The sequence below is a fragment of the Perna viridis genome, chromosome 9 (assembly GCF_037379345.1).
Source record: "Perna viridis isolate PV_CMFRI_1.1 ecotype Kerala chromosome 9, ASM3737934v1, whole genome shotgun sequence".
NCBI lineage: Eukaryota > Metazoa > Mollusca > Bivalvia > Mytilida > Mytilidae > Perna > Perna viridis.
Genome location: NC_142453.1, coordinates 24,250,888 through 24,267,378, shown reverse-complemented (window position 1 = coordinate 24,267,378; position 16,491 = coordinate 24,250,888). Strand labels below are relative to the sequence as shown.

Below are 16,491 nucleotides of genomic sequence, written 5' to 3'. Positions count from 1 at the left end.
AAGAACTTCTCCAGATGGAATTAACGAGATAAAATAAAATAATTCATTTTTAGGTCTTGGTCTTAGGCTGGTACAGCACTACTTGCTATACATCAATACGCCGTACTACTATATTTGGACTTTTTATTGTTTTAAATCGCATTCCACAGTTAATTGTAACTTTGATAAAAAGAAAAGACCCTCTTTGTTATTTTCATTCAGGCTCCTCATCAGTTGCTTATGTGAGCCTTTGATAAAGGTACAATCACCCACAGCGTACGCGATTCAGCTTCTGTTTTAATCGTGAACTTTGTGAGTTTTATGCTCATATAGTTTAATGAGTTTTATGCTGAGTAAGGATATCAGTTATCCGAAATATTCAATTTAAATTTTACCATCTTCTGGTGATATCATATTCGTTTCAAACATTTGAACGTGTTTCAAAATGAGATTGGTGTAGGTATTGTTCTATTAAACGCGGAAAAGTAGTGGTTTCTTGCTTAATAATGTTTACGCCATATCAAACACATTTATTCTAGTTGAAAACATTGAAACGATGACTGAAAAAAAGATGCTCTGATCCACATTAATAGATGCATAATACACGATAAAGTGAACTAAACCATTTTATTAATTAAATGCTAAAAGTATTAACATAGAAATGTAATTCGAGCAAACTTTGATAAATATACCTAGAAAGCAAACAATTAAATACAATCATTTTAGACAAAATACTAAACCCAAGTGTTTCATTCCCTTCGTATTCCCGAGATTTACGTGTGTATAGTACAGAGTCTGAATACTCCGTGTTCTTTAAGGAAGTCCAATGTACCATTCACTGTTTTCTGAATGGGTGGAAAGGACACTCGACTGCGCATTATCGTCTATTAATGCCTTCTAAGTTTCCTGAGGAGACGCGACCGATTGACTTGAAAAGTTAAGTAACACTTCTGCGACATCTTTTTCAACGGCACAAGAAAACTGAAATAGAACAGAAATATATAGGTAAATCTCCATAATATAACGTAAAAAAAATAACCAAAGTAATGTGGGTGAAGCTTAATTTATACAAGTAACTTGATTTTATTTCTCTTTATAATCCGGTTTTATTTCATTTCTTGTCAAGCATCGGTCAAATATGAGAGAAAAACAATCAAGTTCGTTTATGTTCAGAGGCTCCTCTCATTGCCGGAAACCCATGGTTGACTACTCTTCGTACCTTCCTCTCAGAGGCACGAGACTTTGTCAGCCGAGGTTTCCGACGACGAGGCTCCTAAATTAACAAGGGTGCAGTTACCACTATCTTTTTGTACAACATCTTTACAGGTCATTTACAAGCATTGTTCACATGCCCAGAAAAACCGCTCCAGAATCCAACTTTAGACCGTGCTGAGATAATAGATACATTGATGACCACATCTGTACTATCGCGTTACCAAAGATAATTAGTGCCTGTAGGGGGCAGACCAGAGATTTTTGGGGGTATCTCTTGGCATGTTGTGCTAAGATTAAAAAAAAAAACAAAATGCGGTGACAATGTTTTCTACCTAGATCGAACATTTCAAAAATAAGAAAGAATAAACATAACAAACGCTGTATTAAGACGTGGTATTGTAATACTCAATGTTTTTTTAAATACCAACCCGTTCAGCCCAATCATTCTCACAAACTTGCGTCCCTGTGTCGATTTTTCCATAACTAAAAATAAAACAAAACATCGGTTAACAGGAGGTTCGTGACAAAAGGCGTGCATTTTATTTTTTTTTTTTTTTGGCATACCATCTTTACCTTTAACAGTTTCAAGTCTTGAAAAAAAAACAACAATGGCGTTTCAGGATAAAACATGCAATAAAGTTATTGATCTATTGGAAAGGGCTGCAACGCTCTCTCTGTTCCGGGAAATGGTTGAGAGAAGAAAGAAGTAAAACGTTTTAACATTAACCATAAATGAACAAGGAAATAGCCTTAGTTTCTGTATATATCCGTTGTCACCTTTTTTTGTCAAGGAAGTCTATTTATAGACTGAACTTGACTTAGAGATCGTCGGCAACTAAAGGTCTCAGTATCGTATTAATTTTCCCATAGACTTCTATAGTGAAGTGCATATTTTTAGGATTTTTTAAAAAATATGTAAATTGATTCAATAAAACTTTCACTTATGTAGCATTTCTAAGGACATGTGAAAAAATAATTTCCTGCAAAGAAAATAGGGTGAGTCCACAAAGATTGGACAGAAAAGTAGTCTTGAACTATAAATAGCCATTTTCCCTACTTTCACTTTCGTTTTGCACTCACCTAACCAACCTTTTCAGTGGAACATTTTTATGATATTATGTTAGATTTTCTTTTAAAAAAGTTCTTCATCTTACATTGTGATGTTTGCTCTATTTTTTAAGTCATTGTTCATGTCTTTTGACAAAACATTAGTTTGTAGAGAGGCAAAAAGAAAATGCACTATATTTTTATGGCATCCATGTTTTGACGTACACCCGCTCAGGGATATGCAATACGATACTGGTACCTATTACTAATAAACATTTCAATATAATCCTAAAAGTTGTTGTTTTTCTGCTAGAGTATTCATTTCCATACTGAAAATTCAGAATATCATTGCCCTGCTACAAACATGAGTTTTCTATTAAATTCTTATATAGGTACCCTATTCCAGGCATAAGACTAATATCTCAATGTTAGCCAGAAAATGTTACTTTTGATAAAAAGCTGCTGCATTAATCAAACTAAGCAACTTTGTGGTTTATTCTGACATGGTAGATACATAAGCTGTACTATGAGTTCCAAATCATTATTTAATCCCCACTTGTGAGTTCCATATATGGAAATATTAATATCCGAACCTCCTTTTTTGTCTTTAACTCAAGGGAGCCTCTTGTTTCAAGTAAAGTATAATGACCGGTACAACCAACTGTTTTAAACTATAGATATGGTCATTTCAATTATAATAAATCCAGAAAAAATTATACCAATATCATAGTTTTAAAAAAATATAGCTTTTCATATGCAGAAAATACAGATTTTAAGCCATTTTGGTACCCCAGGCAGATACAAATGGACCTCAATGTCACAGGAAAAGGACTTTTTCTTTAAAACAGATAGCTATGATGCAAGACATATAGTTTACTGGTATAAATATTATAATAACAATTGTCTGCTTTAGATACTTTTTGAAAAAAATTCAGTTTTTATATGAAAAAACACCATTATTTTTCTTGCCGCATTAGAATCTGTCCATTTGAACCACTAAAAAATTGGCTGATGACTTTTGTGACATTTCTGTGTTTAAATCAACCACACAGTTATATGGCAACTCATTTTAGCTATTTATTTGAAAGAAAAACAAAAAATAAAAAAAATATTCATTTTTTCATATATAAGAGGCAATGTATGGAAAATGACTATTTTCAAGTCCTAACCACATACTTAAAATGTGTTGTAACTTGAAAACTATCCTTTATGCAGGAGTATTACTTGCTTTAGGTTACCTGAATATAGATATGCTCATCATAAATAGTCAAGATAATAATTTTATTGAACTGATATCCTACAAATTCATGAAAACAAAATGCATTTCCAAATTTGGTCAAGATTAACCATAAATGCAAAAAACCAGAGCTACCATAAAAAGTCAGGTTCAAAAGTTGGCTAATTCATCTTAAAAGTGTTACCTGTATTGGGGTACTACTTTTTCAGCTGGTAAAGACCACTTGCTGAATATCCAACTTTACTTGAAAAACTGGCTTACTAGGTCTCAGTATCGTATTAATTTTCCCATAGACTTCTATAGTGAAGTGCATATTTTTAGGATTTTTTAAAAAATATGTAAATTGATTCAATAAAACTTTCACTTATGTAGCATTTCTAAGGACATGTGAAAAAATAATTTCCTGCAAAGAAAATAGGGTGAGTCCACGAAGATTGGACAGAAAAGTAGTCTTGAACTATAAATAGCCATTTTCCCTACTTTCACTTTCGTTTTGCACTCACCTAACCAACCTTTTCAGTGGAACATTTTTATGATATTATGTTAGATTTTCTTTTAAAAAAGTTCTTCATCTTACAGTGTGACGTTTGCTCTATTTTTTAAGTCATTGTTCATGTCTTTTGACAAAACATTAGTTTGTAGAGAGGCAAAAAGAAAATGCACTATATTTTTATGGCATCCATGTTTTGACGTACACCCGCTCAGGGATATGCAATACGATACTGGTACCTGAATTACGTATCTAGGGAAGACATTTCCACATATAACGACCAAAATAACACCCCGCGGATTATTCCATTGCAAAGTTTGCATTAAGATATCGCTCCGCCGCCGATCATAATCCATGTCTAATATGTGATGTTTACTTTACGTACAACATGGGCGTATAAAGATAATAAGGTTTTTTAATATTTGTATAACTGCAATATTTCAATAAGTATATGATATTAACTATTTAAATCTTGACGCAGAGAGATGGACTATTTCATCAAATTGACCCGAACATTCGCAGGGAGGAAAGCTCAATCGAGATTTGCCAATTTACTTCTCTCGATCTGATCATGTTAATAAAGGCGTCGGGAGCTTCTAATGACGGATTTTTGGAGCTGCAATGTACACTTATTTTGTAGTAAGTATAGATTACAGTGGCGGATCCAGGGGAGGGTGCATGGGGTTGGCACCCCTCCCTTTATTGGAAAATTTCACGTGTAATTTATTTGATTCCTGGAATTTAACTTCTTTACATAAAATGCAAGCACTATATACATACATGTTAATTACTACATGTACATGTACATAAAAATAAAATGGTAAACACACATGTACATACATGTAGCAAACAATGAAGTATTTAAAATAGAAAATAAACAATTGTTAAATTATTATGATTTCAAAGCAGAGACATTAACAATGTCTCTGTTTCAACGGTATGAAAAGGAGGTCATGTGGCATGTTCATCACATTAAGTAGACAATCTTGAACTATCAAAAAGGAGGGGTATCCAGTGAAATACAATAATGCCATTGGGATGCGAGTGGACACAGAAGCCATGCCATTACACATACCCTTGTACATGTTCCTAAAATCCAAACTTCCACACCGACCCTAGACCTGTATCACATACCGTATATCACACCCCTAGACATATCTCATACTGTATATCACACCCTAGACCTATATTGCATTCTATATCACTCCCCTAGACCTTTATTGCCTTTTGTATATCACACCCCTAGACATATATCGCGCACCTCTAGACCAATATCGCATACCGTATATCACAACCCTGAATCCATTTCAATTACCCTATATATCACACCCACAAACATATTGCATACCCTATATCACACCTGTAGATATATATATCACACCCTAGACCTATATCGCATACTGTATATCACACCCATGGTCCTATATTGCATTTTCTACATCACATCCATAGACCTATATGCCATACCCTATATCACACCCGTAGACATATATTGCATACCATAAATAACACCTTGCACAGAACACAATTGAAGTACATTTTGTATAGATAAAATATAAGAAAGAATGAACATGACATGCATGATATGCAGTATCAACCCTCGACCTATATTACCCCGTGGACCAGTGGTCGTTGAGTTGATATAGGAGTCTCCTGTTAATACTGCATGTGATACAGATTTTGGCATGTACTATTCAGTATGGAATATAAAGAAATAGTAATACAATGTACATGTGTATTACATCCATGTAACTCGTAACTGATTATCAATATGGTTCTTTTTTTAGTACATTGTCTAGATATACCAGATACATTTATTTAGAATGCAGATCATAAAGTAAGAAACAGTTATGTTAGAAATTCTATGTCCATGAAAGTGCATTGAAAATGTGTTGGATATCAATGCTACCAAAAGTAGGCCTTCTCTAAGAGCTGATTTTCATGGACATTCTTACATGTACAATGTAATAGGTAAGTGTTGAAGTTATACATTATTTATTCATATATTTTGTATGTACACAGTTATTTAAAATTTTCAAAACTGGTGATATGTATACTGTTTTTATTGCTAGTGTAGTCATATGTCTTAGCAAAATTTGCAGATTACAACTGTGAACAAGAAATTTACACTGAAAACTACAAAAATACATGTGCATGTACTCTAACTATGGTTACTGGCATATGCAGTACACTATCAATTAAAGATTTCATACATGAAATTATGATATTTGTAATATAGTAATACATTTATCTAATTTGTTTTCATTAATTGCTTATTGGTAAATCAACATTCATGAATTGATCCAGAGATTTTGAACTGGGAGTCCAAACATCATTATAAATCATCAGGTAACTAGAAACCATACATGGAATAAGCCCTAAAGTAATATCCTTAGCAAGCTTTCCATTTTCAGTATTTAGAAGGTTTTTGTCCGGTAAATGAAATTACTTCGACTTACTGTTTTAAACTCATCACTTTAAACCACATTTTTTTTTATCTAAATTAACAATGACAAGTGAAAAGTAACCTGTTCTACTCTTACTTATGTTACCTTATTAATAGATACAAAGATGTGTTCACGAAGTACACTTTACATTTTTGTAAAGTTTGTAGGACAAAAACTATGAATAATGACAGAAATTTTGTTTGCAAAATTTCAATTGACCAGTATTGATCACTGTGGGAATATTGACAAGGTGGTTTAACAAGAGGCTCCCAGGAGCCTGAATCGCTCACCTGGTTGAATTTTACTGAATTTCAGTAAATGAAAATCTAAATCTATCATAGTTTTCAAGGCATTGGCTGAAAACTGTAAAAAAAAAAAACACCTGTCATTGTCCCCTGTCAAGGGCAATAACTCATAAGAAGGCGGCTGACAAATTTTATGCCTGAAGACTGTTGTAGTCCTAAAAATAAGGATCATTTCAGCTATTGAAAGAATTTGGCTAAATCTAACTGTTTTGGAGATACATGCGAAAAACTACTATCTGACCCCTATGTTCTATTTTTTTGTAACAGTGGCCATGTTTTTCGACAGATCAAAAAATCTCACTTTAATTATATGCAGGATACCCCGAGGAACACTTATACCGAGTTTTGTTTCAATTGGTAAAATAGTGTCAGAGGAGAAGATTTTTGAAAGAAATAACATTAAAAATATAAAAAAAAAATTTGAAAAAGGGCAATAACTCCAACGTGGCTTACTACATTAAAATGAAAATTTAACCGCAGATAGATCTCATCATGCTGAACACTTTTACCACTTCAAAATTTAGCTATACATAACCTTTTTGGAGATATATGAGAAAAACTATTGTCTGACCCCTATGTTCTATTTTTAGTAACGACGGCCATGTTTTTCAACGGATCATAACCCCCACATCAGTTCTATGCATGATACCCCGAGGAACACTTATACCAAGTTTGGTTCCAATTGGTCAAGTAGTTTCAGAGGAGAAGAGTTTTGAAAAATTGTTAACGACGACGGACGCCTCGTGATGGCAATAGCTTACATGGCCTTCTGCCAGGTGAGCTAAAAACCAGTAAAAACCTGGTATTGTATAACCACCCAACCTTTATTTTTGCCTGATTTGCAATAAATCATATGTACATGTAACAATATTTCCCAACAAGAGCTAGGAGTTTTCTCCATATCACATGGTTAAAATACACGTATATTTTCATTAATTTACATTGTGACATTTTGCATATATCAGACACTGTTATGATTTTTTCCTTGATTTCTTTTCAGTGGTTATCACTTAGAAGTTTCACTAGATGAAGTGAGAAGAAAGCAAAAGTAAAACAGACCATTTCTGTGCTGGAACACTATGTAAGCATGAAACAATGTTCATAATTCACAAGTGCTGGTACATGTATGTGTAGCATGAAGCAGCTGTAAATGTATATGCCAACATCTCTTAATAAAAAACTATAAAAACATGAAGCCCGATTTCTTAGAATTTATATATTTGCGAAACATGAGAGTTACTTGTATTGTAATCTTATATATATTTGTGAAACAATCATGCAGAAAAAGTGAAAGAAATGCACATACATTATTGAAGGCATGCAGGTATAAAACACTCAGCAATAGTGATTCATCATAAAAAAAGTGGTACTTATGGGGTATGGGTTCACTAGTAACTTTTTTGTTTTGGAGAGAAGAAAAGATGGATTTATAAGTGCATTTGTGATAAAGATCATATTCCCTGTATTCACCACATACCATTGACTTTCCAATGTAATTGGAATTTTAAATTGCTCAAATCTATGAGCTACAATGTTGTTTTCTTTAGTATAATAATCTTTAAACTGCATAGTAATTTTTACAACAGGAGTTTTTTTTTATCCTTGTTTGAACTGAAAAATGCCTAGAGAAAGGTAATCATTTATTGTAAATACGTGCACAGTTTCGACGAGTTAAACCCATAGCCTAATCTAGACAACAATGACAAGGACAAATTTTAGTTTTAATTTATTACAAAAAATCTACATCAAAGTGAGCACAAACAAGGAAAAGTTTTCTTGCTCATTTCTCTCTTGAGATTAGGCCTTGGTTTAACTTCCTCCAGTCTGCTAGATTCATTTCTACTTCATGCATCTCCAAACCGAAATTTCAAGGTGTGGATTCATTCTTAGGTTGAAAATTCATCGAAAATTGATAGTCAGTGATTCTCAGTGGAATGCATATTTTGTTAGAAATGCTAATTTAAGTGTTAGGAAATTTGAGGAAATCAAAGCCAGGAATACCAAAAGCAATAATACAAAAGAACATCCAAATATATATATTGATTAATGTACTGTATAAATATACACTGCGTTAAAACAACTGGTTATTCTTTAAAAAGACTAAGTTTTGATCAGTTTATTTAGCTTACAATTTGGTTACAATATTTTTGATTATTTTGAGGTCTTTATTGACTCAGTGCCTAAGCACCTTGATTCGTGTTTGTCTTCGTATTCTGACAATTAAGACTTTCATAATATTGAAAATTATTTCCGTTAAAACTCAATACATTCATTTAATAGTAACTTTCAGAATATGAATATTGAAAGTGTACGTTAAAAAAAAAGAAAATATGCTGTAAAAAAATGAGTGTGGTACATGTTACAATCAAATTGATAAATACAAGTATTAGAAAAATTACAAACTTATAAAAAAACACTCGGCTAACTAAAACATTAAAATTACCTCTGTTGGTAATCTTCGTGGTCTCCGTCAGAATTAACAGAAGTAGGACGTAGGCTTAAACGCTTGTTGTACTCGGGACTTAGAACGAATGAACCTTGAAATATTTAAAAAAAAATTATTACTGTAATACTTGTTATTGCCAGCCCTGACCTAATTCAACAGAACAATTTCGTCAGAATTTCATAATAATAATAACGAGAATAGTTATGACGAATATGTCAAAGAGACAACGACCCCAGTCGGATAAAAATTCAGCCCAAGGCCACCCATTGGTCTTCGATGACCTTTTCTTCCCTTTCCGGATATCTAGATATCTAGATCCGCCACTAAGTAGCTTTTGACGAAAATAAGCTTGTGAAAAAGTGCCGATTGTGAGAGATAAAATGGAGCAATTATCCAACTCTGAAATACAACAGAAATTGACCGGTTTATAGAATCGTCTTCCTACTGTTGTTCTTGCGAAAAAAAAGGTACTGGTCTTGATATTAATTTATACAGAATTTCAACTCCCGAGAGACCGACTAAAATTCATCTATACAGTATTTAAGCACCAGTCCATATAAAAATCAGACACTGCCTATGGTACAGGTGATTCATTGAGTAGAAAAACCCATCGAACAATGTTTTTTTTTTTCGTTCTTCATATGCTATATTTCAAGGAAACATGAGTTCTTTCTGTATTCAGATCTACACTTTTTAGAAAATCATACATTTATCTTACACTAAAATCAACAAAATCAATGCTAATCATGAATGATAACTCCTTCAAAGTGCTAATTTCATTTACTATCTATATGAATTTTACACCCAAATGAAAAACCAAGACTGATTATGTGGTTTGTAACTGATTCTGAATAGGAAATAAAAAAGTTTTTGATATGCATGAATCACCTCCTGTCTGATTTTTATAAAGACTGATACTGAAACACATCAGTTAATAAAGGTGTCATAAAATGGGTATTTTCATATCAATCCTGCATAAAGTCCTCAAAATCCAGCTTTCCGACCCCTTTACTGTTGGATTTAAGAGATCTCTGTTTAAAGCAAAATAAAAGTGGCAATAAGCTACTAGTATATTGTTTTTCCTTCATATGTGTAATGGAAAACCAAACTACCTACCCTTTGCTGTATGCACAAAAATGACATTCTTGTGTCATCTACATAATTCATACCTTTTTCGCCCAAGCGAAAACAATCCTCAGTGTGGTTGACAAGACCAAACGGACCGGAGTTAACATCTGACATTGGTTGATTAACTTCGACTGAAGGCAAAAGAGGAACAGCATTTACTTGAGGTATTTCATAAGGTTGGGCATATCCGTTAAAACTGTAGAACTGACCGTAACAAAATTCACTGGACAAACAGCTATATGTCGAAGGTACTGGACTTGTTTGAAACTGTTCCCGGATAGCCTCGTAAAGGTTTGGCTGGTAGGGAGTGAGTGAGCTTGACACCAAGAGATTTTTAGTATTAACAGGCATGTCAAAGTTGTAGAATGTAGAATAGGTTCCATTACCAGTGACAGTTGAACGAAAAGCTGGTGTAATAGATTTGTTCGCGATGTCTATTCCATTTCCATACACGCTGTCCAAATTACGACACATGTCAGCTAGGCTTTGTAAATGTTGCGAAAAGTTGTTAACGAACGGTTTTTCTTCAGAACTTGTGGATAATAATTGAAGATTGTGGTTAGTATCGGGGATTCCCCTGATACCCAAAGATCTTTCAACTCTTGAGTCTGATGACCATTTGGAAATATTGGTGTCTTCTTTTCTAAATTTTGAAATGGTTTTGGACGGTTGACACATTTTCGACTTGTATTGAACTTGCACTGATGCATTTTCTTGTAAATTTCCATCGCATTGAACCCCTAACAGGTGGTGGTTTCCCTCTTTATTTTGATTTTTTTCTACATTTTTCCGCTGTCGACGGCGAGTGTTCGAGAACCATGTCTTAACCTATCAAGACACAGGAAGAAAACATTAATTCACTGCTAGAACGTATATTGCAATATCATGCCGTTTACATCGGTACAGTATACATCCCCGCAAAAATAAGCCACGTATGCATTGTTTTTATGGGGTAGGGGTCCTTAGAAAAGAATTACTATAATATGCATGAATTTGTAACTAGAAAAGAGTTTCATAATATGTAAATGTAATATGATTTTGCATTTTTACTTTTAACCCTATAGTAATATTATTTTTATTTACGAATAACAATTCCCACACCTTCATTTTATTTTTAAGGACGATCTTTAACCTCCCACTAAAATCAATCAAATCAATTCTAATCAAGAACGATAACTCTTGTAAAGTGCTAATTTCATGAACAATAGATATAAATTTTGTCTCAAAAGCGCAACAACCCAATGAAAACTAAGATTGATTATGTGATCTATAACGGTTTCTGAACAAGAAATAAATAAGAATTTGGTGGGTTTTTGACATTCATGAATCACATTCTGTGTGATTTTCATTAATACTGCTATTAAGTACCATTCTGTGTAAGAATCAGGCAATGGGTGGCACATCATATTTCTCAATTTGGTCATTTTTGCCTCTAATATATTCAGTACATCTAGAAAACAACTGAAAAGCTTTTTAAATTTATCCCGAAGCATCTGTGACAAAGATATTTTTTACTTCTTAAATAAGGAAAAAGTGCGGGAATATTTTCCCGCCATTTTTCCATAGTGCATTTCAACTAAATTTGACCTACCAATATCTTAAAAAGGCAAATTTTACAAACACTTTGAGGTTTATTTCTGGAGGTTATCGGTATAAATACTTGGTTAATGCAATAAAATCTCGGATTATTTCCTTCATGTGCCACACCTTGTACACATTTTGCCCGATTGTTAGACGGAGAAGTACTTAAGTAGCAATCTTTGTAAGAATCCTGCAAATCTTGTAATATGTGATACACCCCAAAAAAGGCTACCCATTTTTATTTTTGTTATTAATTGCTTTTTAGGCCTATATGATGAAATATTAAATTATTCATTTCAATCTGTTTGCTCTTATGAGATAATCCACATGAGAATACAACGGTTTCTAAATGTATTTTAGTGTCATTACCAGAGTTATATCCCTTAATTTTAAATTTTACAGTACTTTCTATATAATTTTATCTCCCACGAACAAGGGTTACATGAAAGCCACATGTTAATTTCTGTTTACTATCACATTTTAAACAATTTATAAGAAATGAAAATATGTAGGCTTTCCAACCATGAATCACATTTTCCATGATTCTTAGCTGGCGTGCTACTAGAATACTTGATGGTACCGTACCTGACGACTAGTAAGACCAGTTTTCTCTGCGAGGTCAGCTCTCTCGTCATTTGAAGGGTACGGATTCTGTAGATGTTTAGACATCCATGATTTAAGAATACCTCTTGCTTGTTCGTCAAACTGAACAGTAAATCGTTTTCCACTAGGGTTAATATTCCTTGGTGGTGGGAACCTTAAATACGAATAAGAGATGTATTTTAATGAAGATTCGAATTGTTTTCTGCAAAAAAAAAGAATGTTTAAATGCGCTCGATGATCAGCGGGGGTAATATGATACCGATCGAGGACTATGTTCTCATTCGATATCCAAAGTTACATATTTTTTTTATGAAGGGTGCATGCTTCTTGTATAAAAAAAACATAACCTATAATTAAATAGTCCTGTTACTTAGCTCATACAATTGTTTTATAAAGGCTAGGAATTAACGCATAAAGAAATTTCAAATAAACATTAAAATCGCACAGTCGAAAATAAAGTCCAGGTTGAAATTACGATAATTTTGGATAGAATAAGTATCAACTGTGTATTATGATATTAACTTACAGGAAAATCATGGTCGCAAAGCTATGTTACCTACTTTTGTCTCAATCTGAACTTATTCACTGGTGACAAAGGGGCACCTGTTTCGTCTTCTTTCATGGCATAATGAACATTGTCCCATACGTCAACGAGGCCAGTTAAATCAGAAAATTTACCTATCTGAAAAAAAAATATTTAGGATGTTAATAATTGCGTGTTTTTTAATAAAATGATTAATACCATATATTTATTTTCTTATGACGCATATTTCCTACTAAAAAATAACCTTGGAACCGTCAAAAAATGTTTATCATTGATGTTCTCTTCTAAAGAAATCTTTTTTTTTAAATTTCGTTTCACTAACCCCATATTTTGATTAAATGAATAAATTTCTAGATAATTTTTCAATTGTCTCTTGTTAAGAAACACAGAATAAATATATTTTTAAGACTGACTATAAGGGGATGCCCATTTGATTCTGAAGGGGTGGCAGTTTTGTCGGTTTTCAAATATTTGCGATCCAGAAAATTACTTTTCAAATGCTAAACGTGAGATTATTTATTTTCATTATACTGTACAATAGAATCTGAACACCAGAATTTTTTTTCTAGGTAGTTTAAGCCATAATATTTATTTCCTAATTTTTCAAGCCAAGATATTTATTTACAAAAACTGCCAGGCCCTCCTCAAATCAAACTCCCCTAAGATTTTAAGGCGAGTGTCTTGCATTTTTCTGACAAAACTCATTTTGAGAGAAATTTCGCTGACCAAAAAAATCCATAAAGCTCAAATTAAAGACATTTAATATATTTTTTTTTAAATTGCGGTATTCCCTTACATGACGATTTTTCCTTTGTAAGTTATTAATTTTACAAAATAATTACCTTCAAAATGTCTTTCACCTGTTTGAAGAACTTCTTCTCGAAGTAAAACGCCATTAAAGCCCGAAGAAATCTCTCATTCTTGGTCAACATCTGAAATCTTTCGAAATCAAGAACTTTCAAAATATCATAGAATTCGTCGAATAAACCATTCAGAATCAAGTTTGTGGCGATGTTTCCAATTAACGGAACATTTTGATCAAAGTTGTCGATTTCGACACTTGCTAGACCTAAAACAGATTCGGTGTATGTTTCATTCATGTCTTACTCTACTTTTCTCATACGATGCATCGGTGAAAGTGCAATTTGAAATTTCGGCGGTACCTGTACTTTTAAAGGGTCATTTGTACTTTTGCATGACCTTTCAATCGATCGATATCAGGAAATTAGTGTCAATTATAAGGTAGCATTGTTTGAATCAAGCAATGACTGAAAAAAAAATTGGTACAGACACTATACATTGACGGATCCGGGATCCTTGTTGAACATATTTATACACACACACAAACGCTGCTTTCATAAATTTTGCAAATTGAGAAGGGGGGACCGGACCCCCAACCCTTTAGAACGCCTATGTATCAACCCTTAAAGGGCTTATTTTAAGGACACTTTAATGGAACTTCATATCTTTTAGGCACTATTGTGTGTTTCTGGAAGAAATATATTTTATTCCGACTTCCTGTTTCTTACATGGAGTCAAATAACACCGAAAAAGAAGTGACGGGCATATCCATTGCTTAAGCTTGCAAGGTTTATTGTGAAGATCATAACCAATGTTTTTTTTTCTCAATAAAGACTTTTTTTTAATTTTCTTATGCAGAGAGGAAGTTGGGTGAACATCTTTTTTTAACAACATACAACATCGACCTTGATTTCTAGATAATTTAGCCTTAATTTTGTACAATTTTAATAAGAAATTGATATAAAGATTATATTTTATTATTAGAAATTTTACATATATTTCTCACACACTTATAAAAATACTAGTCTATAAATTAATGTATTTTTAGACTTGTAAACAGAAAACTTTTCTGATTCTTCCAAATTTTAAGTTAGGGGTCACCAAAATTGCTTGCATGTTACATTTTATGTATTTCCAAAAAAAACCAACTTAATTCTATAATGCATTTTCCCTCCGTCTGTTCCTTGAAAGAGTGGTTTCAGATCTATATTGTTTGTACTTTTATGTAAAAAATGTTCAAAATTATTTAAAGCCGTAAGGGGGACCATTTGATTCTGAAGAGACTGGCAGTTTCGGTCGGGACAGAATATTTACTTTCAAAATTCGCAAAACAAAATGCCATGCGTTTAATACACAATTTTATTGTGATACATGTAATTACAATGAGTTACTCTCTTCTGACTGACTCTCCACTCCATATAACTTAAAATTACAACCTGTAAAAATCCAGTGTGACCGTTGCATTGTTGCGTGAAGTGAACTGCGCAGACTTGGAATCTGACATCGTACCTCACGATGAATGGAACTATCCAAAGATGGTTAGTTACACATCACAATTATAGTACGCCTAATTGTAAATTATGTTGTAAAGATAGTTTCACATATCATGCTATACAAACTTGGAACAAATTACCACTTACTGTTAAAAATATAACAAACAAAAATTCTTTCAAAACTGAAGTTAAACTCTTCATAAAGGAAGAAGCCAAAAGGAGAGAAGTAAATGGATTTATTTATTTTTGACTACAAAATGTTACTTTTTATTATAATAAATTGTATTAACATAAACTTAATATTTTAGCAAATGTGAAATGCTTCATTAGTAGATTTAAGTATTTTTTTCTTTCTAAGGACCCCATTGGAAATAAGCCTTTTTTTTATAACTACGGCTTTATGCGCTATCCTTGACAGGTTTCAAGGTTACTATAAATGCTAATTTTTATTCATGTAATGTCTTTGTGTAAGTTTATGTCAATGTGTATATGTATATTGTATTTTATGTTTGTATTATATGTGCTTGACTTGTCTAAATAAATAAAAATAAATAAAAAGAACCCAATCGAATGTCGGGCGTGTGCTTCGTCAGTCTGGTCATCGGCTAACATCTAATCAGATAACTCAAGTTTAAACACACAGAATTAATATATAAATGTTCTAAAAATCATCAGTATGAATGTTAGTCCGAATTTCCTCCGACTCTGCAACCCTCCAAATAAAAACAGAAGAGGGTTGCAGGGTCAGAGGAAATTTGGACTATATGAATGTTTTTTTTTCTCTTTTGAGATTATATGCTATATTGCCCTGTAATGGGGTTAAATAAAAGGATTTGAATTATATGACTAGATTATCATGTTATTTACATTATGCTGTATGGTAAAAAATTAATTTGTACTTTTTTTTCCAAGTAGTGGAGGCCAAAATTATTTATTCTAGGCCAAGTGGTTGATGGGTACCTATAAAATGCAAAACGAAACGAAGCGTAATGACTAAACGAAACAAAACCAAATAGTTGACTGACCACTACAGATTCCAAGTGATGACATGGATGCTAAAAAAGAACAACACAGCTTGAGCTATATTGGTAACTTGAAAGTCAACAGTCAGTCACTTACCGGTCAAGGTTTACAACTAAATATAGATTGGTTCTTACAGCAATATTGACAGAACT

General features: G+C 32.8%; 1 protein-coding gene and 2 long non-coding RNA genes across 5 annotated transcripts; 1 reads left to right on the top strand and 2 right to left on the bottom strand.

Annotated features, from left to right (window-relative positions):
• Positions 1–592: 592 nt before the first annotated feature.
• Positions 593–11,102, bottom strand: LOC148607443 (uncharacterized). The gene is made up of 4 exons (XM_088544360.1): positions 10,336–11,102; positions 9,164–9,257; positions 1,623–1,677; positions 593–960 (listed from the first exon to the last, which is right to left on the bottom strand). Exons 1-4 carry the CDS (start codon positions 10,970–10,972, stop codon positions 877–879), a joined length of 870 nt encoding a protein of 289 aa, XP_088400486.1. The 5' UTR covers positions 10,973–11,102; the 3' UTR covers positions 593–876.
• LOC148607444 (uncharacterized) lies at positions 1,732–4,349 on the bottom strand. The gene is made up of 2 exons (XR_015915002.1): positions 4,208–4,349; positions 1,732–2,029 (listed from the first exon to the last, which is right to left on the bottom strand). It is a non-coding gene; the product is annotated as an uncharacterized LOC148607444 (long non-coding RNA).
• LOC148607442 (uncharacterized) lies at positions 4,252–16,250 on the top strand. Of its 3 annotated transcripts, none has more exons than XR_015915001.1 (3): positions 4,252–7,496; positions 7,721–7,801; positions 16,232–16,250. It is a non-coding gene; the product is annotated as an uncharacterized LOC148607442 (long non-coding RNA). The 3 variants fall into 3 exon arrangements; XR_015915000.1 differs by lacking the exon at positions 16,232–16,250 and having other exon boundaries at positions 4,252–6,317; positions 7,311–7,496; positions 7,721–7,915; XR_015914999.1 differs by lacking the exon at positions 16,232–16,250 and having other exon boundaries at positions 7,721–7,915.
• The last annotated feature ends 241 nt before the right edge of the window (positions 16,251–16,491 follow it).

What these genes read in the sequence shown, in the direction of transcription:
- LOC148607443 (XM_088544360.1), bottom strand. Translation starts at nt 10,972, where the DNA reads ATGTGTCAACCGTCCAAAACCATTTCAAAATTTAGAAAAGAAGACACC. An exon ending in TTTTCGCTTGGGCGAAAAAG is followed by an intron (nt 9,258 to 10,335) that starts GTATGAATTATG and finishes AAATATTTCAAG; the next exon opens with GTTCATTCGTTCTAAGTCCC. An exon ending in CACGAAGATTACCAACAGAG is followed by an intron (nt 1,678 to 9,163) that starts GTAATTTTAATG and finishes TTTTATTTTTAG; the next exon opens with TTATGGAAAAATCGACACAG.